Below are 17,370 nucleotides of genomic sequence, written 5' to 3' on the forward strand. Positions count from 1 at the left end.
CACACACACACACACACACACACACACACAAAAAAAAAAATCATACAGGCTTGTAAACCTAACCATGCATACACAAACAAACAAACAAACAAAACAAAAAAACTCAAACTTGCAAACAAACAATACACTTTTCACTCATACATGTGCACACACATTCACTCACAAACATTAATGAATCACAATCACATCACCTCTCTTTCTCACACACACACACACACACAAATAAAAAGAAAAAACAGTCAAATTTGCATACACAACCATGCACATGCAAACAAACCACTTTCACTCACACACACACTCATTTATTTTTTATTTTTAGATTTTTATTGTATTAACAGCTCAGGCGTATGTGAACACCTTTTGAGTAGAAATTCATGTTGCAATTTTTTGTTGCAAATATAACTCCCATAGTCCATAACTACTGTAGTTTTAACATTTTAATATAAATTCAGTTTACATCAAACATTTGAATGACTTGCTTGACCCAAGCTATGACTTGACTTGAATTGCTTGACTTGTTGTGACTTACTCCCACCTCTGGATAACAGCATATCGCTGCTCACATAGATATTTCAAACTTCATTTTACCCCTAAACGGAGAACGAAAAATAACTTCGCCAGGAGTATTTCTGATACAGTAGGCCTATTGTAATGTTATTGTACTGATTTGGTATTAATGGAATGACAGCATACAGCAGAAGGAGTGAGTTTAATGACAAGTATCATCCAAGGTCATAGTCCATACCAGGCAGAGAGTCAAGCACATATAATCAGTGTGAAACATACATACAGTCCATGAAAGACAGACAGGAACAAGGAATCCAAGACTCAGGTAGAAATCAAACACAAGAACTGCTAAAAATGCCAATGGAGAATGTAAACCAAAACAAACAAAAGTTCAAAATGCAGGGCAAAAAGCATTTAAATAGTCAGGGTAATCAAATAAGAATATAAGACACAGCTGAAACAGGCTAACTAATAATGAGCAGAGGATACTGGGAAATGAAGTCAGGGAATAACAGAGTCTATGGAAACAGTGAGGGACGAGGCTGCCATCTGCTGGTACTCAAGGGTACCGCAACTGACAGATCTCAGTTATAAAAGTGTTAACAATTTTTTAATTTAAAAAAGAACGTTAACTGTATGGTAATTTATGGGTAATACAGAATATATTTTACAAGACTACACATGTTATTTTTCTGTGAAATACAGATTTTTGTTTTAAATTAAAAGGTTTACCTTATAACATACAGTGAAAATTAATATGATATTACTCAAGGCCAAACATATAGCTTATGTTTACAGTAAAATATTTTGGACATTATTTTTTTAAAAAGTACACCTATGAATCCATTTATAATTCATATAGAAAGGGGCATAATGTTATAAAACTATACAGTTACCAAAATGATATGCTTTCATGTTTGAAACATCCTCACTGTATTTCTTACAGTAATGTTTTGATTTGATTGATTGATGGCATATTAATTGTAAATCACCCACCTATCAGGGCCAAACTTAACCAATAATAGAGGTAAGAGTTTGCTTAGGGCCCCAGGGAAACAGGGGCCCCAAACACACAAAAGCCTATGAATCATAAATAACCTATTAGTTTTCTATACGCCCCTGCATATTCCTTCAGTGTGTGCTGCCATTAAATCTGATTCTGATTGCTTTGTTCAATTACCTATTTGCTGAAGAGTAAGTCACTAAAAATAAAAATAGTTCAAGATGTCCTAGAAACGAATGCATTAATTAAGTCCACATGCAGCTTCATGAAGCTGAATGAAAGAGTTCACACCAAAGCCAGTTCTAGTCAAAATGGCTCTTATGGAGGTTTTCGCAGTGATGCAATAGAAGAACTATTTGGGGTTCACTCAAGAACCTTTCAGTCAACAGTTCTGAAAGGGGTCATGACATGAGAAATCAAATTAGCCTCGATCTTTTGACATATAAGAGGTCTTTTTAACATTAAAACATCCTGTAAGTTTCAGAGCTTAAAACATACTCCTCATTATAAACAAAGCATTTATTTAATCAAGCTCCAAAAATGGCTCATTTGGATATTGTGGGATCTGTGACGTCACATGGGCAAATATATTTGCATATGACTGCCTCCAGAGCAAGACATCGACAAATAGATTTGCATCATCGCATCACAGGCCCCGCCCACTGGTGTTCAGTTTCTTAACTGCTGATTTCCTGTTTTATGCCATGTTTTGTAGTCCTTTGTAGTTTTTCTTGTTGATTAGTTCTCTTTGTTTTAATAAAATAGTCACTGCATTTGGATCCTCCTCTCTGTCGTTTCTGAACATAACAAAAATACGGATATGTGTTCAGTTTCTGACATACTCCACTCGCTTGAGTCTGTCGACAACAGGACAAACGGAAGAGTGAAAGAACGTTCAAAAGAAGGATCCCAGTGTTGGACACAATTGGATGGTTTATTTTAATGGAGTCCCGAATTGCGTCAGAGGATTATATGTTTGTTCGGAGCATTTTGTTTTGTAAATGAGGCACAGTGTAATGGAGAGTTCACAAAGAAACTTTTGTTGAAAGATGAAGCAGCAACTGTATTGGATCTGACAGCAGCTGCATCACTAACCATAAGCAAGTGATTTCATAAAGCTTTGTCTGTAAATGGCGCTTTTATAATGGTTTCAAAACACTTACTCACTGCAATAGCGAGTGGGCACTGATACTGTTTCCTATGCAAAGACAGTAGCCAATCAGAACTGGCAATTTACTGACAAGCCTTAAAGGAGCCGCACCTTAAAAACTGACCATATCAGACAGAGGCTCAGAATTTTCTGCACATATATTTGTTTTGTTTGTTTTTTTGAGCAAAAACTTTATTAACATTATAAGTGAACCTTAAGGAACGTATTAAAATAATAATACTAAAAAAATGCCATGACCCCTTTAAAATAAACTTTTTTTTTTTCTTAGTGTGAAGAACATTTTAAAAAGTCACTATAAAAATCCTCAATTTAATATCCTAGCCTATTTAAAAACCCAAAATTAATCATTCTACTATAACGAAGCTTTTGTGGAATGGAAATGTTCCATGGATGTTAAAGATTCTTCATGGAACCTCGAGCCAATAAAGAACCTTTATATTTAAGCGTGTAGAAGACGCATCACGTGAACATTTCCAAACGCATGCAGATGCTGTTGAACTCGTCGTCGCAGAGGCGCTGTCGGCTGTTCAGCTTTGCTGAGCTCAGATGCTGATGCTGGCGGTGCCCTGCATGAGCTGTAAAAAAAAAAAAAAAAACAGGGGCTCCTGCTGAGTCATGGCTTGTTGTGGTCCATTACTGAAGTACAGACACCATGAGATAGATTATATGTCGGGGACCTACAAGTGAGGCATCACAGAATGAAATAGGCTTTCACAGTATTTACATAAGGAGAGGAAGCATAGCATACGTGTAGGAGTGGCTGTCCTACATCGCAATGATTGCTGCGGCTTTTTTGGTCTTATTGAGACCCTTGAGTATTCAGTGTGTATTATTGCTGTTATTGCTTTTAATAGGAACTGTCGCCACGATTCTGTTTCTCTGTTGCTGGCATCGGAAGCTCCGTAATGAGAAAATTCCCATAAAATCTGTGCTTACGAGGCGTTCAAGGAGTCGTGGTGAGTAGACAGACGCGTCGCATTATATGTCCTCCCTATATACGTGTTTCTATAGCATGTCATTGCGATAACATGCATGCTGCATGTACAGCGACAGTATTTATTAGACATTTCCATTCATTCTTCTCTTCGTATGGGTTAAAAACGACACGGTCGTCGAGGCGCACGAGTGCGAGCGAGCCTTCATTTTTCATCGTTTGTTGTTGTTGTTGTTGTTGTGTACTTAATAAAGTGTTCTTTATTTCAAGACCAGACAAAGTTATTTGAAGAGCATCTCTAATATGACTGAATGCATGTGGGGTTTGTTTCAATCATTCCCATTTGTTCTAGAAGCTGGTTTCCGGCCGCATCATTTTCGCTCTGAGGTAAATCTCTTTCTCTTGCTCCGTCTGTCAAGGTCATAGAAAACAGAAAAGTAGAGCAAATCATCCAAAATAATGAGATTGTTAAGAAATGTTCCCTTTTGTTTGATAGTTTGTCTAGTTACTTTCATCTTGATGAAGAAACAGTATCCTAAGAAACTGCGTGAAATACGCATTGCGCATGTGTGACCGAAATAATTCAGGAAAGACTATGCTATGGGCCTATATACTTTTCATGTTACCAAGTAAATATTTGAAAACAAATAGCGAAATTAGAGCAAATGTTAATATTTTAGGACATGGAAAGAATGCAATAATTTGTAGCGTTGCTCTGTTTTTGTGATATGCGCTGATATTATGGTCATTGTTTGACAGGCATGTCGTCACAGTCCACGTCATGCGAGGAGAAGCGCACGCGCGCGTGTTTCTGAAGAGAAGCCGCTCATTGAGAGCGAGCCGGACTCGAGCGGGGCCGTGAGGAAGCGCAGGGTGAAGAAGAGAGTCCAGCCGGAGTTTTATCACTCCGTGCAGCTCACGCCGACACGCAAACCAGTAGGTATATGCTGACTTAAAAGTCATTTACTTACAGTAGCCTATATCATATCTGTGTACCCTGACATGTGAGGATAGACCACTAAGATAGAGAGAGACATTACCAAGAGAAACTCAGTAAACTATTTTCTAATAGGTCTAATAGTTTCTTTTCATTAAAAAATTCTAATTAAATGTGATCATTTGACTGTTTGATTGTACCCTCTCCAAAAGTGAGCAGGGATAAGCTAAAGTCAAAATGAACTCAAAATCGACCTTATTTATTTTCTTAAACGGGTCATGACATGAAAAATCAAATTTGCCTTGATCTTTTGACATATAAGAGGTCTTTGCACCATTAAAACATGGGCGTTTTAGAGCCTAAAATGTTCTTCTCATTATAAACTTAGCATTTATTTTATCAAGCTCCAAAAATGGGTTGTTTGGATATCATCGTGGCATCTGCGATGTTACATGGGCAAATACATTTGCATATGACTGCCTCCAGATCAAAATGTTAGGTTTGTTCAAGATGCATCAGCGCTGCACAGACCGATCGGCGTATGACATCAAAGTACCACGAGAGCGTTTTGGAGTGCAAACGACTGATGCTTTTGAATCGCTTCCACTGTACTTTGGTGTCATACGCCAATCGGTCTTCGAACAAGCCTATTAACATATAGTTTTACATCATCACACCATCACTGGCATTCAGTCACTTAACGACTGACACTTGCCTAGACCGGATGCAAGCATCCATCAAAAGCAAATATAACCCTGGTTATAATCACTGATGCTGTCTACTCTGGATACAGTATACAGATACTCGCTTGAGTCTGCCGACAAGAGGACAAATGAAAAAATCATGTCATGACCCCTTTAATGCACAACCCTGCTTTTATTATGCATGATTCATCTGTGATAAAATATTAATTACTTTATTGTAAAAAAAAAAAAATGCTGTGCCTCTGCACCAACTTTCAATTTTAACATATTTTTCTTCAATCTTTCCTTCCAATCACTTGTCATATTAGATCTCTTTTCCCCACCCAAATAATTCCAGAAAACTAGCCTAATACCATCCTACATTTCTTTCCTCACAAATACATCACACAGAAGTGGGTTGGCAAAGCAGAGAAGAGAGAGTTCACACAAAATTAAAATTCTGTCATTTTCTCCCAGTGAAAGTCTGTTCCCCCAAAACACTTGATGCTTCAAAACGTTCATAAAGAGATTGTAAAACAAATCCATGTGAATTGAGCTGTTTAATGCAAGTCTTCTGAAGAGACATGTTTGCTGTATATGATGAACAGATTTAGTTTAGGCTTATATTCACATATAAACATTCATCAATGCACACATCAGATGTTAAACGGAATCTCAAGCATGTTCACTTGACGTGCGAGAACCAATGAGGTTCCTTCTCGTGTTACACACAGACTGTCCTCCAAAAAAAAAATGACCCTATAGGTCGTTTTTCAAGCACCTTATTACAACCTATATTTACGTTTTAAAGTCATGCGCCCTCTAGCTGGTATCAAAATAATGACAGTGTCGTGTTACGTCTGTCATCATGAAATGACGTATGACCTTTTTACAAATCAAAATGCGTGTTCATTTAAATGCAATGTGTGGACTTTTTACACCATTTGTCCTATTTCCATTTAGCAAGGCTAATTTTTTATTAACGACTACACCTACCCCACCCATAAACCTACCCTTAGTGATTTATAGTGCATATACTGTACACTTTATGAGCACATGCGTTCCCTGGGATCGAACCCACAATCGCATGATCACATGATTGCATATTGTTATATATTGCAATGCTCTGCCAATTGAGCTACGCGAAACATGAAATATGACGCAGATAAAAGGGAACAATGCATTAAAATGAAAGTGTCCTGTTGTCGATAGGGGCGCAACTTTAGTAAACGCTCCTATGGGTCGTATTTCAGGGAAGAGACAAACGACCTATATAGGCGTATTGGTTGGAGAACGTGTTGGTTACGCAGCACGTTTGAGCTTCCGCAAGAACCAATAAGATTCATTCTGGTGTTACGCAGCACGTTTGAGCTTCCGCAAGAACCAATAAGATTCATTCTGGTGTTACGCAGCACGTTTGAGCTTCCGCAAGAACCAATAAGATTCATTCTGGTGTTACGCAGCACGTTTGAGCTTCCGCAAGAACCAATAAGATTCATTCTGGTGTTACGCAGCACGTTTGAGCTTCCGCAAGAACCAATAAGATTCATTCTGGTGTTACGCAGCACGTTTGAGCTTCCGCAAGAACCAATGAGGTTCATTCTCGTGTTGCGCAGCACGTTTGAGCTTCAGCAAGAACCAATGAGGATCGGTCTCGTGTTACGCAGCACGTTTGAGCTTCAGCAAGAACCAATGAGGATCGGTCTCGTGTTACGCAGCACGTTTGAGCTTCAGCAAGAACCAATGAGGATCGGTCTCGTGTTACGCAGCACGTTTGAGCTTCAGCAAGAACCAATGAGGTTCAGTCTCATGTTATGCAGCACGTTTGAGCTTCTGGAAGAACCAATGAGGTTCATTTTCGTGTTACGCAGCATGTTTGAGCTTCAGCAAGAACCAATGAAGATCAGTCTCATGTTACGCAGCACGTTTGAGCTTCAGCAAGAACCAATGAGGTTCATTCTCGTGTTACGCAGCACGTTTGAGCTTCAACAAGAACCAATGAGGTTCATTCTCGTGTTACGCAGCATGTTTGAGCTTCAGCAAGAACCAATGAGGTTCATTCTCGTGTTACGCAGCACGTTTGAGCTTCAGCAAGAACCAATGAGGTTCATTCTCGTGTTACGCAGCACGTTTGAGCTTCAGCAAGAACCAATGAGGATCGGTCTCGTGTTACGCAGCACGTTTGAGCTTCAGCAAGAACCAATGAGGATCGGTCTCGTGTTACGCAGCTTGTTTGAGCTTCAGCAAGAACCAATGAGGATCGGTCTCGTGTTACGCAGCACGTTTGAGCTTCAGCAAGAACCAATGAGGATCGGTCTCGTGTTACGCAGCTCGTTTGAGCTTCAGCAAGAACCAATGAGGATCGGTCTTGTGTTACGCAGCACGTTTGAGCTTCAGCAAGAACCAATGAGGTTCATTCTCGTGTTACGCAGCACTTTTGAGCTTCAGCAAGAACCAATGAGGTTCATTCTTGTGTTACGCAGCACGTTTGAGCTTCAGCAAGAACCAATGAGGATCGATCTCGTGTTACGCAGCTCGTTTGAGCTTCAGCAAGAACCAATGAGGATCATTCTCGTGTTACGCAGCACGTTTGAGCTTCAGCAAGAACCAATGAGGTTCATTCTCGTGTTACGCAGCACGTTTGAGCTTCAGCAAGAACCAATGAGGATCGGTCTCGTGTTACGCAGCACGTTTGAGCTTCAGCAAGAACCAATGAGGATCGGTCTCGTGTTACACAGCACGTTTGAGCTTCAGCAAGAACCAATGAGGTTCATTCTTGTGTTACGCAGCACGTTTGAGCTTCAGCAAGAACCAATGAGGTTCATTCTCATGTTACGCAGCACGTTTGAGCTTCAGCAAGAACCAATGAGGTTCATTCTCATGTTACGCAGCACGTTTGAGCTTCTGCAAGAACCAATGAGGTTCATTCTCGTGTTACGCAGCACGTTTGAGCTTCCGCAAGAACCAATGAGGTTCATTCTCGTGTTACGCAGCACGTTTGAGCTTCAGCAAGAACCAATGAGGTTCATTCTCGTGTTACGCAGCACGTTTGAGCTTCAGCAAGAACCAATGAGGTTCATTCTCGTGTTACGCAGCTCGTTTGAGCTTCAGCAAGAACCAATGAGGTTCATTCTCATGTTACGCAGCACGTTTGAGCTACCACAAGAACCAATGAGGTTCTTTCTCATGTTACGCAGCACGTTTGAGCTTCAGCAAGAACCAATGAGGTTCATTCTCGTGTTACGCAGCACGTTTGAGCTTCAACAAGAACCAATGAGGTTCATTCTCGTGTTACGCAGCATGTTTGAGCTTCAGCAAGAACCAATGAGGTTCATTCTCGTGTTACGCAGCACGTTTGAGCTTCAGCAAGAACCAATGAGGTTCATTCTCGTGTTACGCAGCACGTTTGAGCTTCAGCAAGAACCAATGAGGATCGGTCTCGTGTTACGCAGCACGTTTGAGCTTCAGCAAGAACCAATGAGGATCGGTCTCGTGTTACACAGCACGTTTGAGCTTCAGCAAGAACCAATGAGGTTCATTCTTGTGTTACGCAGCATGTTTGAGCTTCAGCAAGAACCAATGAGGTTCATTCTCATGTTACGCAGCACGTTTGAGCTTCAGCAAGAACCAATGAGGTTCATTCTTGTGTTACGCAGCACGTTTGAGCTTCAGCAAGAACCAATGAGGATCGATCTCGTGTTACGCAGCTCGTTTGAGCTTCAGCAAGAACCAATGAGGATTGGTCTTGTGTTACGCAGCACGTTTGAGCTTCAGCAAGAACCAATGAGGTTCATTCTCGTGTTACGCAGCACGTTTGAGCTTCAGCAAGAACCAATGAGGATCGGTCTCGTGTTACGCAGCACGTTTGAGCTTCAGCAAGAACCAATGAGGATCGGTCTCGTGTTACACAGCACGTTTGAGCTTCAGCAAGAACCAATGAGGTTCATTCTTGTGTTACGCAGCACGTTTGAGCTTCAGCAAGAACCAATGAGGTTCATTCTCATGTTACGCAGCACGTTTGAGCTTCAGCAAGAACCAATGAGGTTCATTCTCATGTTACGCAGCACGTTTGAGCTTCTGCAAGAACCAATGAGGTTCATTCTCGTGTTACGCAGCACGTTTGAGCTTCCGCAAGAACCAATGAGGTTCATTCTCGTGTTACGCAGCACGTTTGAGCTTCAGCAAGAACCAATGAGGTTCATTCTCATGTTACGCAGCACGTTTGAGCTTCAGCAAGAACCAATGAGGTTCATTCTCCGTGTTACGCAGCTCGTTTGAGCTTCAGCAAGAACCAATGAGGTTCATTCTCATGTTACGCAGCACGTTTGAGCTACCACAAGAACCAATGAGGTTCTTTCTCATGTTACGCAGCACGTTTGAGCTTCTGCAAGAACCAATGAGGTTAATTCTCATGTTACGCAGCACGTTTGAGCTTCTGCAAGAACCAATGAGGTTCATTCTCGTGTTACGCAGCACGTTTGAGCTTCTGCAAGAACCAATGAGGTTCATTCTCGTGTTACGCAGCACGTTTGAGCTTCTGCAAGAACCAATGAGGTTCATTCTCATGTTACGCAGCACGTTTGAGCTTCTGCAAGAACCAATGAGGTTCATTCTCGTGTTACGCAGCACGTTTGAGCTTCTGCAAGAACCAATGAGGTTCATTCTCGTGTTACGCAGCACGTTTGAGCTTCTGCAAGAACCAATGAGGTTAATTCTTGTGTGTTATGCAACATGTTTGAGCTTCCGCAAGAACCAGTGAGGTTCATTCTCGTGTTACGCAGCACGTTTGAGCTTCCGCAAGAACCAATGAGGTTCATTCTTGTGTTACACAGCACGTTTGAGCTTCACAAGAACCAATGAGGTTCATTCTCGTGTTACGCAGCACGTTTGAGCTTCACAAGAACCAATGAGGTTCATTCTCGTGTTACGCAGCACGTTTGAGCTTCACAAGAACCAATGAGGTTCATTCTCGTGTTACGCAACACGTTTGAGCTTCACAAGAACCAATGAGGTTCATGCTCGTGTTACGCAGCACGTTTGAGCTTCAGCAAGAACCAATGAGGTTCATTCTCGTGTTACGCAGCACGTTTGAGCTTCCGCAAGAACCAATGAGGTTCATTCCCGTGTTACGCAGCACGTTTGAGCTTCCGCAAGAACCAATGAGGTTCATTCTCATGTTACGCAGCACGTTTGAGCTACCACAAGAACCAATGAGGTTCATTCTCGTGTTACGCAGCACGTTTGAGCTTCCGCAAGAACCAATGAGGTTCATTCTCATGTTACGCAGCACATTTGAGCTACCACAAGAACCAATGAGGTTCATTCTCATGTTACGCAGCACGTTTGAGCTTCCGCAAGAACCAATGAGGTTCATTCTCGTGTTACGCAGCACTTTTGAGCTTCCGGAAGAACCGATGAAGTTTGTTCTCAATTGTCAAGCATTACGGTTGAGCTTTTGTTTATGTGCAGTGATCATCTGCTCATCATATAAAGCGATCACGTCTCTTTAGAAGATTTGAATCAAACATCTCCATTCATTTGGATTTATTTTATGGTCTCATTAACCTTTTGAAGCATCAGTGTTTTGGGTGAATAGACTGTCAATGGAGGCACAGAAATCACTCAGATTTAAAAAAAAAAAAAAATGTTTCAGTATGTGTTTTGAAAATGAACAAAAGTTTTATGGGTTTGGAAGGATATGATGTGAGTAAATGATGACAGAATTTTCATTTTTGGGTGAACTAAACCTTTAAGTCATTAAGTCAATTTGTGTTTCTCAGTAAGTGATTAATAAATGGTGATCGCCACCAGTGAATACGGGTGTGAAGCTTGGGATTTTCTTTAAGCCCAGAGTTTAGAATTGGAGCGTGTCAGTGAGAAACCACAATATTTAGATATTTAACAGTGACATTGTCAGGCTTTTATATTTACAACAAAATAAGCTAAAAAATAAGCAAAATAAGCTAATTGCAATACATACAAATGTGATAGCATTATAATATAACACTAAAATATGTAACAATAAAGTTTATAGTGACTTCATTAATTAATTAAAAACAATAAAAAAAAGCAAAACACACCTGATGCACATTCTTTGTCCTTCATTTCAAGCTTTGCTGTATTTTTGTTTAAATTAATTAAGAGAAGGTACACTGCCATCTTGCTTCAACAAAAGTGGCATGAATGCACCTGACGTCATAAACACGACTTCCCGTCTTGTGAATACGAAACTCCCGGGAGGACATGAACGCACCAAAGCAACACTGCATTTCCACAGTTGCAGTGGTTATCCAAATGGGATTTAAAACCTGCAAAAAAGTGCATCTTACTTTTGCTTCCATGATATTTTAGTACTGACACATAATGTTTAGGATATATCAGATTTTAAATAACTCTGTAATTTCATATATGTGGAAAATAAAGGAACATAATGCAGAAAAACTCATTTAATTCAAACAGTAGAAACATGTGCTGTTAGCTTTAGACTGGCTAGACTCTTATGAAAGGCAGGAAGGTGATCAAAGACCCTTTGTATTTATACTTAGAAAAACAGGATGTAGATGAGAGTGATTTTGCTTATGTGAATTCAGGCCTGCTTGTCATTTTGAACCTTTCTTGAAATAGGTCCTTCCTTTTAAACAGCTATATACTGTATAATTGCTATTGAACAGTGCACATCTCAACTTTGTTGTTCACTGTTAGTTTGATCAGTAATGGCATGCCACTGCAGTGGTGAGAGAGGCATTGAGCATTACTAAAAATATTCCCCGAAATAGTTAGACTGTAATGCTTCCTGCTTATGCTGATCTGTATTACCTTAAAACTGAACTTGATCTTTGTTGTTGGAGGCACAATCAATAGTAGTACATCAGAATGCTCAATATTACAAAGTATTGCCCTGCATACTGTATAGTACGTAAAAGTATATACTGCATAACAGTATACATGTACATATGTCATACAGTGCAAAGTCATACGTGTTATCCAGGCTTCACATACATGCTGAAAAACCATGTACATCCACAGTATGTGTATTACATATTTAATTTCTTTCAAATGTAGTGAAATAGTCTGACTTTATGCTGTTTTTATGTGTATATCTGTGGCACAAGGACTTCAATGACCACAATTTTTAATGTTAATATTCATTTAACCTGGTGATAGACACAAACCTTACATGTGTATATAAATTATATGCTGTGTTTTTCTTGAATCCAAAACATTGTATATGTGTGGAAACTTGCTGAAACAGTTTATGAAAATAGTTGCCATGCATCTGCAACTGAAGTCTTTCAATGCTTCTTCAGTGAAAAAACAAACTTGGGAACAAGTCATTATCATATTGTTTTAAATATTTTACCATTTGTATTGTGTTTCTTTCCCAACCCACACTGGAGCACATGCTGTCTGGCGTACAGACCTCAGAAGCTCACTGACAGCTTGCCTCGCACCTGTTAACTCACATTCAGACCGGGACATGGTTGTCATACTTAAAGTTGCAGATTGAGGGGACCAGGGAGAGCTGTCAGACTTTTGTGAATATTTTTAACAAACCTTAATGTCTTAACTACACAACAAAAAGATACAGTACATTGATATAACACACACACATTGGGAATCTTTATTTATTTATACTATTTTAGAAGAAAGCAGTGCTGTTTTTTTAAATGTAAAATAATATTATAATATGTTACTATATTCACTATGTAGCCTACACTCACAAAAATGCTGGGTTAAAAACAACCCAAGTTGGGTTGAAAATGGACAAACTCAGCAATTGGGTTGTTTTAACCCAGCAGTTGGGTTAAATGTTTGTCCAGCGTGCTGGGAAGTTTTATTTAACTAAAAAATTAAAAATCAGACATAATTAGTAGAGGCAACATTAATAATCAAAAGGTGAACATTTATTAATAAGCAATTTAATAAATGTTCATAGTTTAATTATTATTAATTAAACGTATTAATAAATGTTCATTTAATAAATGGGTTCACATTAAGTGAGCAATATAGTAATTTTTAAACAATAGTTGAGTTAAATAAAACTACCCAGCAGGTTGGTCAACATTTAACACAACCCAATCACTTCATTCAAATTTTCAACCCAACTTGGGTTGTTTTTAACTCAGCATTTTTTTAGAGTGATATGTATTTAAAACGTATGATACATTTTTTTTTTTCAAAGTTGTGAATAAAACAGATTATTATTGGAGTATGTTTTACAAAAAAATGCTATTTCAAAGTCCAAGTTTAATTCAATGTGTTACTTGCCAATTCTTTGTTATTATTTATGATATTTACTAGCAATGTCTAAGTGAAAATTGTTTCTACACCAATTTTCCCCCAATGTAGGTTTTTTGATGCCTTTCAACCAAATATAAACACTTATGAAGAACATAACAATCCACAAAGATCAAAAATTGAGAAGGTTATACATATAAGATTAGCTTGAGCTGGATAAACAAAGTTATGACTGACAATATATTGAAGACTGCAGCAAAAAAGAAAGAATTTTGTGAATTCTCATTAAAGGGATATTTCACTGAAAAAAAAACATTTATTTTAATTTAATTTTATTGTTGCAGCTTGACAGCCGTGCTCTCTCTTCTCTCTTTTTATGTTTCATCATGGGGGAAAATATCTTATTAATAACAAGTTAGTAAATAATGGTAAAATTTCATTTTTGGGGGGGAGTTATAGCCTTTTCGTTGAAAGACAACTTAATTGATTTATTCATTTTTGATCAACACCAACATTATTTTTGTCCATACTGAATGATTCACTGGCGAAAGCAGCTGTTGAGAAGGTGAGAGAGCAAGTGAGGACGCGTTTGAGGGCGAAAGCAGCAGACAAAAGCAGCAGCAGTGCGCGCGCGTCCGGTGATGGCGCTGTAACACCAGACTGACTGGAGGATCCTGGCTTCTGTCCGTGGTTCTAGTCTGCGCGTGTCTGTGGACGGTGACGCTGTGGGTTTGTGTGCTGCTCTCCCTCAGCGCAGTCTGCTCTCTCTCTTTCTCTCTGGGGGATTTCGCACCGTTTCATGCTTTGGATCAAACCGGGCGACGCGAGACGGAATACCGTCACAAGGGTGTGGTTCTATCCAAAATGACATCGCCGTATGTTTTTGGCAAGTGCAAGTAGGATTTCTGCCCATCCTTTAGAGATGTACACAGCGGTGAGTGTTGGCTTGTCCTGGTGGGGGAGCCACATGCAAATCATCCTGCTGGGGTTTTGTTTTATTGTCGATCTCTGATCATTCGAGTCCGATGTGTCTTTTAATCTCAGTGTATTGTGAACGCAGTAATGGTGAGGTTACGCGCACGGCGCTGGTTTTATTCACGCTCCGGTGATGAATACGCGATTTATTGCTTGTCTATTGTCTGTTCACACAGAGCTCCGGGTCTGGGAACGCGTCCCTGCGCTGTTCCATGTCTTCATCGGCTGATTTCTCAGATGATGAAGACTACAGTGTGAAATCTGGGTCGGTGTCGCCGGCACCGGGGGACACGTTACCGTGGAATCTACCCAGACATGAGCGCTCGAAGCGGAAGATCCAGGGAGGATCCGTGCTCGATCCTGCCGAGAGAGCTGTGCTCAGAATCGCGGGTAGGAATCCAAAATATCCCACTCTTACTACACCCATAAACATCCATTCATTAGCTCTGTGAGGCCTGTTTGATCAATGAACTACACTGTTTGCAAATGCAGAGCTGGATACATCATAATAAACCCTGACAAATTAACTTTGGGTTTTAACAAATGGTTAAGGATTAAACAATCACTGGAACTTTAGCTGGCTATGGGTGGTCCGGATCACATGCTTTATGTGTCTGATCCTGAAAAATCTACAGGTCATCATCATCATCATCATCATAAGGAAAAATAATAATTGAAGCGTTTCTTCTGCTGGACTCTGGAACTGTTTTGGTAGCTGAAGCCAGTGTTGTTTTTAAAAGCTCAAGGCTGAAAGATGAATCAGCAATCTGTAATGTGCATGTTATCCAGCTCTGGAATGAGAGGACATGCTCTCCTTCTGTAGCAAACTATTGAACATGGAAACGGGACAGCAGTATACTCCTAAAATAAAGTTTCAATGAGGTTTTCACAGCGATGAACCGTTTTGGGTTCCCAATAGAAACTTTGTTTCTTAGTGTGAAGAACATTTTAATAATCTAAAGAGCCTTTTTCCACTATAACCATCACTGCCAAAAAAAAAGAGAAAATAATTATTTATTTTTAACAGAGATGACATGCCATAATAATGTCATTTTTTTTTTTTTTTTTTACAAAAATTACATTTTATTTTAAGTTAACCAATAGTTGCATGTCTTTGTCCTGTGTGGTGCAATTATCTATCTATCTATCTATCTATCTATCTATCTATCTATCTATCTATCTATCTATCTATCTATCTATCTATCTATCTATCTATCTATCTATCTATCTATCTATCTATCAGTCTGAAGCTCATCATTTGATATTAATATGAGAAATATTTTTTTCTTTTAACCGTTTTATAGAATATAATAATAATAATATAGACAGATAAAATAACATGCATTGTGAAATTAGACACAAAACTGCATGGTATTAAGTGTTATAAAAGTTCTTAAAAAGACATAGTGAAGAACATTTTAATAATCTAAAGAACATTTTTTCCACTCTAAAAGAACCTTTTGTGAAATGGAAAAATTCCATAAAGATTCTTCATGGAGCCATAGATCCCAATAAATAACTTTAATTTTTAACGGAGATGACATAATCAAATGACAATATCATTTTTTTAAAATGACATTTTATTTTAAGTTGTCCTGCAGTGATGAAATTAAAAAACTATCTATCTATCTATCTATCTATCTATCTATCTATCTATCTATCTATCTATCTATCTATCTATCTATCTATCTATCTATCTATCTATCTATCTATCTATCTATCTATCTATCTATCTATCTATCTATAATAATTCTTTGTCTATCTATCTATATAATTCTTTATCTATCTATGTATAATAATTCTTTGTCTATCTATCTATCTATCTATCTATCTATCTATAATGATTCTTTGTCTATCTATCTATCTATCTATATAATTCTTTATCTATCTATCTATCTATCTATCTATCTATAATAATTCTTTGTCTATCTATCTATCTATCTATCTATCTATATAATTCTTTATCTATCTATCTATATCTATCTAGAATAATTATTTGTCTATCTATCTATCTATCTATCTATCTATATAATTCTTTGTCTATCTATCTATCTATAATAATTCTTTGTCTATCTATCTATCTATCTATCTATCTATCTATCTATAATAATGCTTTGTCTATCTATCTATCTATCTATCTATCTATCTATCTATAATAATTCTTTGTCTATCTATCTATCTATATAATTCTTTATCTATCTATCTATCTATAATAATTCTTTGTCTATCTATCTATCTATCTATCTATCTATCTATCTATCTATCTATCTATCTATCTATCTATCTATCTATCTATCTATCTATCTATCTATAATGATTCTTTGTCTATCTATCTATCTATCTATCTATCTATCTATCTATATAATTCTTTATCTATCTATCTATCTATCTATCTATCTATCTATCTATAATAATTCTGTCTATCTATCTATCTATCTATATAATTCTTTGTCTATCTATCTATCTATCTATCTATCTATCTATCTATCTATCTATCTATAATAATTCTTTGTCTATCTATCTATCTATCTATCTATATAATTCTTTATCTATCTATCTATCTATAATAATTCTTTGTCTATCTATCTATCTATCTATCTATCTATCTATCTATCTATCTATCTATCTATCTATCTATAATAATTCTGTCTATCTATCTATCTATCTATATAATTCTTTGTCTATCTATCTATCTATCTATCTAGAATAATTCTTTGTCTATCTATCTATCTATCTATCTATCTATAATAATTCTTTGTCTATCTATCTATCTATCTATCTATCTATCTATATAATTCTTTATCTATCTATCTATCTATCTATAATAATTCTTTGTCTATCTATCTATCTATCTATCTATATAATTCTTTATCTATCTATCTATCTATCTATCTATCTATCTATCTATATATCTATAATAAT

The 17,370-nt window shown here is 37.8% G+C and overlaps 1 protein-coding gene across 12 annotated transcripts in view; it reads left to right on the top strand.

Annotated features, from left to right (window-relative positions):
• The first annotated feature begins 3,234 nt into the window (after window positions 1-3,234).
• dst (dystonin) overlaps window positions 3,235-17,370 on the top strand; it is a 215,873-nt gene continuing 201,737 nt past the window's right edge. For 7 of the 12 annotated variants that reach the window (XM_048205887.1, XM_048205888.1, XM_048205890.1 and 4 more), the window contains exons 1-4: window positions 3,236-3,637; window positions 3,971-4,002; window positions 4,375-4,551; window positions 14,625-14,838. In XM_048205887.1, coding sequence (XP_048061844.1) covers window positions 3,457-3,637; window positions 3,971-4,002; window positions 4,375-4,551; window positions 14,625-14,838 — 604 coding nt within the window. In that variant the 5' untranslated portion in view covers window positions 3,236-3,456. Of the gene's footprint in view, window positions 3,638-3,970; window positions 4,003-4,374; window positions 4,552-14,624; window positions 14,839-17,370 lie in introns of all 12 variants that reach the window. The other 5 variants (XM_048205894.1, XM_048205895.1, XM_048205897.1 and 2 more) reach the window with 2 other exon arrangements.

The sequence above is a fragment of the Megalobrama amblycephala genome, linkage group LG10 (assembly GCF_018812025.1).
Source record: "Megalobrama amblycephala isolate DHTTF-2021 linkage group LG10, ASM1881202v1, whole genome shotgun sequence".
Taxonomy (NCBI): Eukaryota; Metazoa; Chordata; class Actinopteri; order Cypriniformes; family Xenocyprididae; genus Megalobrama; species Megalobrama amblycephala.